The 13,453-nt window shown below is 44.2% G+C and overlaps 1 protein-coding gene and 1 non-coding gene across 3 annotated transcripts in view; one reads left to right on the top strand and one right to left on the bottom strand.

Annotated features, from left to right (window-relative positions):
- KNL1 (kinetochore scaffold 1) overlaps positions 1 to 7,712 on the bottom strand; it is a 76,757-nt gene extending 69,045 nt beyond the window's left edge. The window contains exons 1-2 of one of the 2 annotated variants that reach the window (XM_062205641.1): positions 7,400 to 7,712; positions 628 to 681 (exon numbers count right to left, since the gene is read on the bottom strand). In XM_062205641.1, the coding sequence (XP_062061625.1) occupies positions 628 to 662 (35 nt within the window). In that variant the 5' untranslated portion in view covers positions 663 to 681; positions 7,400 to 7,712. The remainder of the gene's footprint in view (positions 1 to 627; positions 682 to 7,399) is intronic. The other variant, XM_062205642.1, reaches the window with a different exon arrangement.
- Positions 7,713 to 7,838: 126 nt separating this feature from the next.
- TRNAS-GCU (transfer RNA serine (anticodon GCU)) lies at positions 7,839 to 7,920 on the top strand. Its single transcript has one exon. It is a non-coding gene; the product is annotated as a tRNA-Ser (tRNA).
- Positions 7,921 to 13,453: the final 5,533 nt, after the last annotated feature.

Here is a 13,453-nt window from a genome sequence, read left to right as displayed (position 1 = left end):
GTCTTATTACTGTGTGATTTTTAGACTAGGTTTTGAAAATTCAAAGTCTACGAAGTACAAGCAGATAATTTGTTAGGTTTAAGAAAAATAAGTATTGTTAGTACTAGAATGATCTGGAGAATTCCTGCCTGGTCCACAGGCCACAGTCATTATTCTGCCTTAGTTAGGTGTTCCAAGCATGAACACGAGTGCCATGTTAACACCCTTGATTTTTCAAGAGAAGTTGAAAATTCAACTTTCTATTAAATCTTGAGATTTTGAAATTTTGGCAATAAATCAAAAAACAAAAAATATATAGGCAAAAATAATAGTAGTAGTGTTTGTAGGCTGCAAACAGGTTAGCAGTTTGTGATAGAAACTTCAGACAAATAATTTCATTTCTCTGAGCCTCAATCTTTTCACACTTAAGCTGAAGAAGTGGAAGGTGGTGTAGTTTCTGAAGTTCTTCTCAGTTTTGATTTTAGATGAGTTTATATAAAGATATGGTAAGAAGTGCTACCACTTTGGAACATTTACTTCTTTTCCTTGGAACACAATTGGAAAAGAATTCAGAAGTTATTGACTGGTCTTACTAGATATAAAAACATCTTTCTCTATAACAATTGAAGCTGCACTGAATGAACTTACTTTTCTTCATTTGCCTCTGAAGACACTCCATCCATTTCTGAAGAAAACCTTTTTCTGTAACAAATACATAATATCAGAAAAAGTGAGAAAGAAGGAAGAGAAATTATGAGCTAAGGAAAAATCAAGAGCACAATTGTGACTTTAGGCTTACTTTCTGAGGAAAGACCAAAAGGGAAGGAAAAAAACAACATCATGAGTTCTAAAACATAAAATAATTCAAGGAGCTAAAAGCACTTTATTGTAATTACTACTCCTGGAAAATCCTCAATATTCATGATAAAATCAGTCATTGACTCTGATGGAGAGGATATGCATTTCACGGTTCAAACCAAAATTTAGCCAATTTACAATAGTTTATGGGCTATATAATAATTTATTCCCCAAGTGGAAGTCAATCAGATATCTAAAATGGTAAATTTGCATCATATTCATTGTTGTTAGGAAAATAAGAACTCAGCCAAAAAAATAAATAAATATAATGTTTTAGGAGTGGGTGTTTGGCCCAGGGCTTAAGTTGCTGCTTGGAACACTTGCATCCTACGTTCAAAGGCCTGGTTTGAGTTCTGGCTCTTCTACTTCCAACCCAGCTTTCTCCTTATGGACATCTTGGAAAGTAGAAGGTGATGGCTAAGATACATGGATTCTTGTCACTGACATGGATCTCCCACTCTCTACAACTCTGTCTCTCCAATAAATTAATAAATCTTTAAAAAAAAAATAAAGATTTTACAGAGTTACAGACAGATAAGGAGAAACAGAGAGAGGTCTTCCACCGACTGGTTCACTCCCCAGATGGTTGCAGTGGCTGAAGCTGAGCAGATACAAAGCCAGGAGCTTCTTCTGGTCTCATGTGGGTGAAGGGGCTCAAGCACTCGGGCCATCTTCTACCGTTTTCCCAGGCCACAAGATCGGATGTGGAGCAGCCGGGACTCAAACAGGTGCCCATTTGGGATGCAGGCATTATAGGCAGTAGTTTAACCAGTTGCTGTATTAGCATTTTCAAAACACTAAATTAAAACCATATACATAGGCCGGTGCCATGGCTCAACAGGCTAATCCTCCACCTTGCGGCGCCGGCACACCGGGTTCTAGTCCCGGTCGGGGCACCGGATTCTGTCCCGGTTGCCCCCCTTCCAGGCCAGCTCTCTGCTGTGGCCAGGGAGTGCAGTGGAGGATGGCTCAATTCCTTGGGCCCTGCACCCCATGGGAGACCAGGATAAGCACCTGGCTCCTGCCATTGGATCAGCGCGGTGCGGCAGCCATTGGAGGGTGAACCAACGGCTAAAGGAAGACCTTTCTCTCTCTCTCTCACTGTCCACTCTGCCTGACTGTCCACTCTGCCTGTCATTAAAAAAAAAAAAAAAAAAACCACCATATACATAGGCCGGCGCTGCGGCTCAATAGACTAATCCTCCGCCTGCGGTGCCGGCATCCTGGATTCTAGTCCCGGTCGGGGCGCTGGATTCTGTCCTGGCTGCTCCTCTTCCAGGCCAGCTCTCTGCTGTGGCCCGGGAGTGCAGTGGAGGATGGCCCAAGTGCTTGGGCCCTGCACCCCATGGGAGACCAGGATAAGCACCTGGCTCCCGGCTTTGGATCAGCGCGGTGCGCCGGCCGCAGCACGCCGGCCGCAGCGGCCACTGGGAGGTGAACCAACAGAAAAGGAAGACCTTTCTCTCTGTCTCTCTCTCACTGTCCACTCTGCCTGGTAAAAAAAAATATATATATATATATGTATATATATATATATATATATATATATATATATGCTCGGACTTTTAGCAGCAATAAGAAAATAGGTATCTACCCAAATCAAGGGAAAAATAAAAATTCTTCCCAATGATTCCCAATGAACCTGAACTTCAAAGGAGATAAATGGCAGTTTATTTTTACTATCACTGAAGTCAATTAGCTGTCAATGTATACACAATAATGAGCACCATCTAGGATTTGATCGCTGATCCTCTACTTTTGTCCATGCTTATTCATTCTTCTGGTTCTACTCACCTTCTGCTCACAAATAACACCTCATACCTACTTAAAACATTGTGCCTTTTTATCAATATTTTAATAAATGACTGGTTACATGGTTTGTTGTTATTATGATTTATTTGAAAGACAGGGTGACAGAGAGATCTTCCATCTGCTGGTTAACTCACCAAATGCCTACAACATTGTAGGGTGGAGCAAGGCCAATTGCCAGTGGTTTAACCTTTAAAAAAAAATTTTTTTTTTACCTTTTACAAAGAGAGACCATGTGAGGGCAAGACACAGCGAGAGAGACCTTCCATCCATTGGTTCACTCCCCAGATGATCAAAAACCACAGGAGCAGGGCTGGCACTGTGGCACAGCAGGTTAAAGCCCTGGCCTACAGTGCCGGCATCCATATGGGAGCCAATTCTAGTCCTGGCTGCTCCTCCTCCAATCCAGCTCTCTGCAATGGCCTGGGAAAGCAGTAGAAGATGGCCCAAGTCCTTGGGCCCCTGTACCCGTGTGGGAGACCCAGAAGAAGCTCCTGGCTCCTGGCTTTGGATCGGCGCAGCTCCGGCCGTTGCGGCCAACTGGGGAGTGAACCATGGGATGGAAGACCTCTCTCTCTCTCTCTCTCTCTCTGCCTCTCCTCTCTCTGTGTAACTCTGACTTTCAAATAAATAAATAAATAAATAAATAAATATTTTTTTAAAGAAAGTAAGAAAGTACATCTTCTGATTCACCTGTAGATTTAACCCAGATGGGAACATATGGGAGGGAAATGGGAAATCTAATTCTCATGCTGTTAGCGGATGGAAGACGTCTCTTTCTGTCTCTACCTCTGTAACTTTGGGCCAAAGTGGAACTCCAACCAGGTCTCCACACTGCCACTGTGGGTGGCAGTGGCCTAAATACCAGGCCCATCTTCCACTGCTTTCCCAGGCACTTTAGCTAGCAGCCAGATTGGAAGTAGAGCAGAGCAGCCAGGACTCCCAACCGCTGCTCATATGGAATGCTGGCATCCCAGATGGTGGCTTAATCCACTATACACAAGCAGCTCCTTGCACTCCAATTCCTCTTTCTGAAAGCAACCATTTTTACTTTCATTGGTTATTTTTGTATTTACCACACTAACTTACATAACTTGCTTGTATTGCTACTTTTTGAATTTTCTAGCTTTAGGAATTAAACTGTCTCCCCAGCGTGGGAGATGAAAATTAGGCTTCTTTTCCTAAAACCACCTCCATCACACAAACAAAAAAAAGCAGATAAATACAGTACAAGAAAGGAAAGATCACATGCCAATCTCCCTTCATAACTTGAAAATCCTAAATAAAATATTAGTAAAAGGAACCTAGCAATTTGTAAAAAGGATACAATATCACGGCCATGTCTGTCCTGACGCAGAAATGCAAAACTGGTTTAACATTAGAAAATGAACCTTGTGGGCTAGCACTGTGGCGCAATGGGTTAAAGCCCTGGCCTGAAATCCTGGGATCCCATATGGCTGCCGGTTCTAGTCCTAGCTGCTCCTCTTACGATCCAGCTCTCTGTTATGGCCTGGGAAAGCAGTAAAAGATGGCCCAAGTGCTTGGACCCCTGTACCCACGTGGGAGACCCAGAAGAAAATCCTGGCTCCTGGCTTCGGATCAGTGCAGCACTGCCACTGCGGCCATCTCTGGAGTGAACCAGCAGACAGAAGACCTCTCTCTCTGTCTCTGCCTCTCTTTCAAATAAATAAAATAAATCTTTAAAAAAAAAAAAGAAAAGAAAATGAACCTTGCAATTCATCATACTGAAACATTAAAGGTGAAAAATCATATGATCATCTCAGTAGTTGAAAAAGCAGCTCAACCAGGGCAAGCCTTTGGTACAGTGGCTTAAAGTAACTGCTTGAGACAACTGCATCCTATATCAAAGTGCCTGGTTCAGGTCTCGGCTACCCCATTTCTGATCTAGCTTCCTGTCAATGCACATCCTGGAAGGTAGCAATTGATGGCACAAGTGCTTGGGCCCCTGCCACCCTTGTGAGAGACTGAGAGGGAGTTCCAGGCTCCTGGCTTCAGGTTGGCCCAGCATTAGCAGCGTTTGAAGAGGTTATATAATAAACCAAAACTAAATAAATTTTAAAAATTTAAGAAAGTTTGATTAACTTTAACATCCTTTCCATCTTCTTCTTTTAACCCAACAGAGTGCCAATCCATATGGGAGACTCTGATGGAATTCCAGGCTCACAGCTTCAGCCAGTTGAGCAATTTGGGACGTGAACCAATGGATGGAAGATCTCTGTCTTTCCCTCTCTCTGTCACTTTGCTTTTCAAATAAATAAATCCTTAAAAAACAAATAAATAGGCTGGCGCCATGGCTCACTTGGCTAATCCTCCCCCTGTGGCGCCAGCACTCAGGGTTCTAGTCCTGGTTGGGGCACCGGATTCTGTCCCGGTTGCTCCTCTTCCAGTCCAGCTCTCTGCTGTGGCCCGGGAGGGCAGTGGAGGATGGCCCAGGTGCTTGGGCCCTGCAACCCGCATGGGAGACCAGGAGGAAGCACCTGGCTCCTGGCTTCAGATCGGCGCAACGCCGGCCGTAGCGGCCATTTGGGGAGTGAACCAACGGAAGGAAGATCTCTCTGTCTCTCTCTCTCTCACTGTCTAACTCTGCCTGTCAAAAAATAAATAAATAAATAAATAAAGCCAAACAAAGTAGAAACAGAAGGTAAATTAACAGTAACTATCTAAAAAATAGCAAGAGCTACCATTCTGACATAGCTGCCTATGACATGTGCATCCCATATGAGTATCAGTTTGAGGCCTGGCTGCTCTGCTTTGGATCCAGTTTACTGCTAATGTGCCTGGGAAGGCAACAGAGGACAGCCCAAGTGCTTGGGCCCCCTGCCACGGACCAGCAGTAAGTTCCTGGCTCCTGCCTTCAGTCTGGCTCAGCCTGGACTGTTGTGGCATTTGGGGAGTGACCCAGTATATGGGAACTCTTTCTATTTATACCCTTCTCTGTTATTCTGCCTTTCAAATAAATAAATCTAAAAAAACAAAAAGCAATTATTTATTATCAACATGATACAGATAATGAAGGGTGCAGCGTACAATCTGATTCCAAGGTTTGAGAAGTTATACAGTGTTCAACAGATATACATATCCAGTTAGTAACTGTGATTACTTAAGAAAATAAATTTGTATTCTTCAATTTGTGCATTTTTTTTCAATGGCTATTAAGTTGTTAGGACATAAATACTGAATAAGCTTTTTGGCACCAACTACTTAATAAATGGAACTAGTAGGTATTTCTTCTGACCTAATGGTGTCATAGATCAAGAAATTCTGGAAACTTCTAGCCTAAATAAACCCCTGTCACTGAGCCAAATTAGCTCTTAAACTAAAAGCAGTTCTCACATTTAACAGGTGTACAAAACAAAACAAACCACAATAAAACAAGAGTATGTGACAAGGACCATGCTAGTGATTAATGCAGCCAGCGAAGCCAGTTGTATTTATTACACAATCTGGCTCCTTTGCCTATACCACCAACATCTAGACCAATATTTTTCACTATCCAGTGGTACAGATGCTAGACCTGTGTTAACATAGTAGTTATTTAAATTCTAATTAATTGAAACAAAATTTATAATTTAGTTCCTGGTCACAACAGCCATGTTTCAAGTGCTCAACAGTCACATGTGGCTAATGGACACTGTTGGATGAGGATATAAAACATTACCATTACCATGGAAAGTTCTACCATCAAGACCCAGAGTGTCTTCTACAGTGTCTGATTTAGCATCAAACATACATCATTAATACTACCACCTCCAGCATTTTTACTCAGCTTACATGTGTTTCTCATCTCATAAATATGAACTGTACTACTCTGAACTCCATCTTTAATTTCCCAAATCCTACATTAACTTCTCCCTTCCATAAACCATCGCTCCAAGTTCCACTCCAAATGCCACTTCTCCCAGAAGCCTTGTTACACTAATTATTACCTCTTCTACGGTTAGGAGCTGCTCCCAGCCCTAGTGCAAGACAAGGAGGAACCCAATACTGGGCTCAGGAACGTGACTGTTCCAATTTAACGGAAGTAAGAACCTCAATCTTAGTACCTACAGTCAGCCTCTGCTTTGGTCTTCCATCACATCCTTTGTCACGCCCAAGACACTTATCTTTAAAATCCCAAGGGCACCTGGCCCCGGCTCCTTCACAACTCTGTTATTTAAAATGAACAGCAAGAAAGGGTGCCTTAAGCCTTAGTTTGATAATGGATAGTCAGATTTTTAAAAACTAATTTGTGGCATAGCAATCTTGACTTTGGTCACGTTACACTCGCCAAACACCTAAAAGTGTTATGCGCTGCCAGCACTCGCACTAAAAACACTGTAGATAAAGCACTTAAACCCTACTTATTGTTGTCACTTCATTAAAGCCAAGAAAAGCTTAAGCCAGAAGCAGACACAGTCGTGGGCTGCCCCGGGGAGGGCGGCGGGGGTGAGGAAGACTCCGCGAGCCCCGACAGAGATGGCGCGCGGCCCGGCGCGGACGTCCGGGGAGCCGCCGAGCGGACACCAGGGCCGGCCCGAAGGCCCCCGCGGTGGGTGCGAAAGTGCTAGGAAAGGAGGTGGCACAAAATGCAGGCCGAGGCGAAGAAGCAAAGCGCCCAGCGCCCGCGGAGGAGACGTCGGATCCACGCCCGACGCTCTCGGCGGCTGCGTCCCCACCTCCCGCCGCGGGGCCTTCAGGGCTCTCAGACAAAACCCAAAACCCAAACCCAGAACGAAAAGGTCATTCTGCTTACCCTCCGCGGCCCACCTGCTGGATTTGTTTGGGGTCCGCGCGCTCCTCAGAAAGGACGTCACCTCACAACGCCCAGACAGGCTGAGTGAGCTATTCAAATCTAACCGCCTAGCTGATGCGCATGCGCAATACCACTCAGCGCGTCGCTCCGCCCCTTAGACGCCAGCCCAACCCCTCTGCAAAGACTACTTTGATCAAACTTCTTTCCCAGCCTCTGAATAGATTTTATTTTCTTCAAGTTTATCTCATTCTCTACGAAACTTCATTTGCTCTTCCTCAGTGCAGATCCCGCACATCATGGGAGCGGCCATCTTCTTTCGATTACCCGCGACAGAAAAAAACGGACCTTGGCTTCCGTACAAAATGGCGGCTTCCATAACATTACGTCACATCCCCCTGGTGTTACTCCCTATAGCTAGCAGGAAGGGGTAGGCTTCTGGGACGAGGTGGCCGAGTGGTTAAGGCGATGGACTGCTAATCCATTGTGCTCTGCACGCGTGGGTTCGAATCCCATCCTCGTCGAGGGCAAGCTTTTTGCTTCCGACTTTTTAACTGATGAATGTAATTGTAGAATTGCAATTAATGTAGAATATTCCGTTCGTGATTTACTAGTGATACTGTTACAGTGTCCTGTTTTAAATAGTTGAAATACGGCTTTTGGAGCTTTCAATATCTGTTATTGAAAATGGAAGGACAGAGACTTTCTGGGATTCCCGTGCTGGATTTAATTTGCCTTTATATAAACAACAGCGAATGGAATTCCACGTTTGTTACTATCCCATGTATTCCAATGTTGATCCGCAGTTTAAAGTAATCTACCTACCAGTAAGGGGCTTCAATTAGTGTACATTTCTTTTCCTAAGGCTTTTAATAACTGTCCTGATTACAAAATACTGGATTTCACTTCAAAAGCTTCAACGAGACAGCGTTTAGGGTTAAAACTCAGCTCCTGGCAGGTTGCAAACACTCAAGAAATGCATACCTTTGGAAATATTAAAAAGTTATTGATGACATGTGGAGCCGTGGGAATACCCAGAAGCTGGAAACTGAAGACCGGGGACCTTCGTGGAGGAGAGGAAGGGGTTAACCCCCCTGGGATGGAACTAGAGAAGGAATGAGGAGCGGGAGAATAGACCCCTCCCTGAAAGAACTTCAGGCAGATTCATTCAACTCCCACTCAGCAACCTGTGTTGATCCGCTATCCTCATTTATAGGCGACGTTGTACACGTCCTCCGTGTGTGGTATCGCTTGCGCTCAACATAACCCTGTGATTGTGACAGATACTTTTATTACCCCATTTTACAGATGAAGACACTGAGGATTAACTGGCCCAGGGTTCTGTGGCTTCTAAATTGCAGAAAAGGCAGACTAACCCTAATCTGGCAAAGTCTGATGATGCTTAATCACCGTCCTATACTGTGCCGGGTATCAATAATCAGCACCCACTGACCCCTCACACACAGGTTCACAGGTTCTCTCCCCCTGCATCCCATGTGCTCCAGAACGTAGCACCCAGTGGGCTTCAGCAAGGTTTGCTGCATTGAGGGTAGAAGGCAGTCACTGGTTTCTGCTCACCTCATTGGCTCCTGCCTCTTCCACACAGACTTTGGAATTTTGGTACCTGCCTAGGCTGAGGGCTTGAGGTCACCTGACTTTAGCCCAGCTCTCTAATCCAGTCTCTAGCCTACCACTAGGAAGTCTTTCTATTTGAGTTCCACACCTTCCCAAGGGTAGCTATGGCTAGAACTCAATAAAGGTGAGCAACAACATTAACCTTGCCCGTGGCGTTGTCACCAGTAGAAATCATAAACATTTGTATATCATATTTTTATTATTGCTTTATGCTTGCTGTGGCTTGAATGTGTTCCCCAAAATGTTGTGTTGGAAATGCAGCAGTGGTGAGAAATAAGACTTTTTGGAGGGTAATTTGCTCTGCCCTCAGGAATGGGTTAGTCACAGATTAATGGGTTATCACTGGGATGGCTTTGTTATGGTCTCTGTGCCTTGCTCGAGGTCTTCCCAGCCTCCAGAACTGCGAGCCAAATAAACCTCTACTCTTTTTTAAAAAAATTAATTTACTTATTTGAAAGAGTTACACAGAGAGGATGAGAGACACACAGAGAGACATCTTCCATCCACTGGTTCACTCCCCAGATTGCCATAACCAGAAGCTTTTTCCCGGTTTCCCATGTGGGTGCAGGGGCCCAAGCAGTTGGGCCATCTTCCACTGCTTTTCCCAGGCCATTAGCAGGGATTGGAAGTGGAGCAGCCATTACTTGAACCAGTGCCCCCAGACCTCTACTCTTTTTTAAATTACCTGGCCTTAGTTATCTGGTTAGAGCAACAGAAAACAGACAATGCTCATCAGTACTTCAACATTATGGCAATTAGAATTGCCATTCCATCTTGTGATGTTATACACGATAAAGAGGTATACATCATTGTATTTTATGTCACACATTTTAAAAATATTTCTGATGAGTGCGTTCCAACATAATGGCTTGCCTTTATATTCCAATACACTTAATTTTATACATTTAAAAACAATTTTCTGGAATGGGTGTCTGGCACGGCAGTTAATCTTGGGATGCCCACATTCCATAATGGAGTGCCTAGGTTTGAGCCCTGGATTTGCTTCCAATTCCAGCTTTCAGATGTACCATGGGAGGTAGCAGGCTCAAGTAGTTGGGTCCCTGCCACACATGTATAAGACCTGCATTGAGTTCCTGGTTCCTGGCTTTGGCCTAACCCAACTCTGGCTATTGTGGGCATTTGGGGAGTGAACCAGTAGATGGAAGATCTCTTTCTTTCCTTTGTCTCTCTCAAATAAATAAATAAACACATGCCCAGTGAGTTAAGCTATGCTAGCATCCCATCCAGGCACCAATTTGAGTCCCAGCTGCTCCACTTTTGAGCAGGCTCCTTGCTAATGTGCCAGGGAAAGTGGAGAATGGCTCAAGTACCCGGGACCCTGCCACTCACCTGAGAGACCTGCATGGAGTTCCAGGCTCCTGACTTCAGCCTAGCCCAGCCTTGGCCATCGCAGCCATTTAGAAAGTGAGCCAGAGGATGGAAGATCTCTCTCTCTCTCTTTTCCTTTCTCCCTGAAACTCTGCCTTTCAAATAAATAAATAAATCTAAGACCAAATCAATACAATAAAATACAAAGAAAAGCAATGATCTAAGAAGAGACCCAGCAGCCTCAGCAGGGTGCCTCAGGGGCCACAGTAGAGGCCAAGGGGCCTTTCCGAGTCACCAAGGAGACAGCAATGTGTTCCTTGAACTAGGGCTTGCTCTCTCTCCACAACACCTGTGCAGACGCCAGCCCTACTTCTTTCGCTGGAGCAGGCTTCTGCCCTCCCCCTCCTTACTTCCCACCTTGGCATCGTCTGGCTGGATCTGGTGCAGCCTTGCGTTCTGCAGCTCCCTGTCCCCTTTCCCTCATGCATTCTGGGCCTTTGCACCCTTCCCAAATGCTCCTGCAGCCGTCTGGATTTTCTCTAGCCCTGGCCAGGCTGGATTTAAGTTGCCCGTCAGTGCTGCCGCCTCTAGCAACTGGAAGGGCTGCCTCACTCTCCCGAGTTTTGTCAGCTTCTTACAAGGATGACTTCCTTTGGAAAATCGATCAGGTGTATCAGTGTCACCAGTCAAGGGTGGGTGGATCATTTACACAAAGGAAACTCATCAGCTGAAGACGTTTGAAAATAAAACTCACTGGAAGTATCTGAAGAAAAAGAAATTGTGAGTTGGGAGCTCACTTTTCTATTCCTCAGATCTTTGCCTGCCTTCACTTTGAGTTTCTTTTATATGAAATAACAGTAAGACTTGCTATGATAGTTCTATTTGTCTCCTATTCTGTAAAAACTGTGCTTATTTTCCCTGTTTCTAAGACAGTAAAAATAATCAACAGCATGCCAGATAATTTGAAAGATGAAAGAGATGGGGAGTACTTGACTCAGTGTTGGGAAAAAGGCAGTGAGAGAGTTAGCAGCGCCATCTAGTGGAGCAGCTGCACAAGCCGGACTTCTACAAGACTGGTCTGTAGGAAGGTCTCTACTTTGGAAATTCATCAGCAAAGTATAGCTCAAAGAAACTGTTCTCAACACTAGAATTTTCCCTTCCAAGTACAATTCTGAACTATTACAAGATCCACACAGATGCACTCTTGAAAGATACAAGAAATAACCGTTGCACAAATACGTAACCAAGATTTTCCAGCTGTCTTACTACTTGACTGGCAGGAGATAGATCTTCATTCCCTAGGTCCAGCTTCAGAAAGATCCATTCTCTCTGAAAAATGAAGTTCTCTGGGAAGAAGCGTTCAGCGTTCAGTGGAGAATAGTCTGCAGCCGGGCAGGCCACTGTGTGTTAGAGCCTTTGTAGGACATGGCTCTGAAGGAAGAATGTTGTTGCTGTTGCGCCTACAATGTATCTATTAACTCTCTTAAGAAAACCCAAGACCCTGGGCCCCAAGGCTTGCAAAGACTGGATTTGAGAGGCAGGCAATGATGGAAATGAGTCCAGTCTGTTCCTTACCTTCAGGAAGTGTGGTCCCACTGGGTAACCATCCCAAGGAAAACAGCCATGACCAGACCAGGAGATGTTCACAAGAATCCAAGCATCTTTTTTTTTTTTTTTTTTTTTTTTTGAGTCTGCAACAGCAACCCAAAACGTTTGCGCAAATCATTCCCTGAACCGCATGCTATCATATGAAAACATCCACCTTGCTATAACAGCTTTTTCAAATGCTCACTGAGCTGAAAACTATGTAGCTTTATCATATTGAAGATCAGTAGAGCAAAAAACTGATATCCAGTTTATAGTAGCCTTGCTTAGGAAAGTCACGATGAATGAATGAACACCAATAGTGCGGGGGGAACAAGGACTAACACTTGATGGCATATCCTACAGCGAGGTAGCCACGGGCAGGTAGCAAACAACCAGTTACACCAGTCCTTCTCATCGCATTAAGGTCTCAGATGCTCTCATTTTTCCACGAGAAACCTTGGGAATGGAAATAAAACCGAGCCAAACCCCGCTTCAATGGGGTGAAGCTGAGGGAGCCCTTACGTCGATAAAGCTCCGAGACAGTGATCACTGACTCCATGCAGTTCTAAATGGAAGCGGTCATCCTTCTTTAGATTGTGAACCCATGTGGTAGTTTTTCACATATTTCTCTTTGGGCCAGTAAAGAAATAGAGAGTCACTGGCTTGGAGCACTTTTGTTTCTTTTTAGCTTCTTTCTCAAATACGCATATCTGAGTGTTTGGACTTATGTTTATTAACTCTAGGTCAAAAGCACCATGCATTCTGAACTATGACAGCATGCCACAGAACTAGAGTGGATTATTAAAAAAGACCTAGTCACCTAAATTGCCCACTTTCTGTTGATAGCCAATAACAGCTATGGAATTAAAATTGTGAGTAACTCTTGAGTAATACAGAAACGACACCTGAGAAAAAAATTGTTTTGTCTTTTTGGTCTAGCTATTTAAAAAAAATATTTATTTGAAAGCCAGAGTTATATATTTAGAGAGACACTGTGCTGTGTTTTCAGGCCATTTCCCTAAACTGGGACATCTAGCAATCATATCATCATTATATACGCACACGGCTGGCACTTAAATGTCTGCTAATTGAATTTTACTGGGCATCTGATTCTTCCCAGCCTACAACACCAGAGCTCCTGAGTTGCGGCATCTCAATGATGAGCAGAGTGGCTGGCTCATGGGATGGAGAAGAGGTTTTCTTGAAGTTGAGCACATACTCAGATCCATGAGAATCCTATATCACTAGGGCTGTTTCCATGCCTTGCAGTTCAGAGCTCCTTATTGAAGCAAAGGCTTCAATAGTCAGTGTCCCTGAGCCATTGGACCCAAGAGTCAAATGTCTCCAAAGCCTTCTTTACATAACCCCTCTTCTATAATTCTTATGTCTCTACTGGGCAACTTCTAACTCACTGCTAAATGTGCCTTCCTCCAGGAAATATGTTCTGACATTTCAAGACAGAATTAGTCCTATCCCTGCTGGTTTCCTTTGTATTTTGCATATTTC

The sequence above is a fragment of the Lepus europaeus genome, chromosome 11 (assembly GCF_033115175.1).
Source record: "Lepus europaeus isolate LE1 chromosome 11, mLepTim1.pri, whole genome shotgun sequence".
In the NCBI taxonomy this organism is placed as follows: Eukaryota; Metazoa; Chordata; class Mammalia; order Lagomorpha; family Leporidae; genus Lepus; species Lepus europaeus.
The sequence above is the reverse complement of the archived record's forward strand: the minus strand, read 5'-3'. Positions and strand labels throughout refer to the sequence as shown.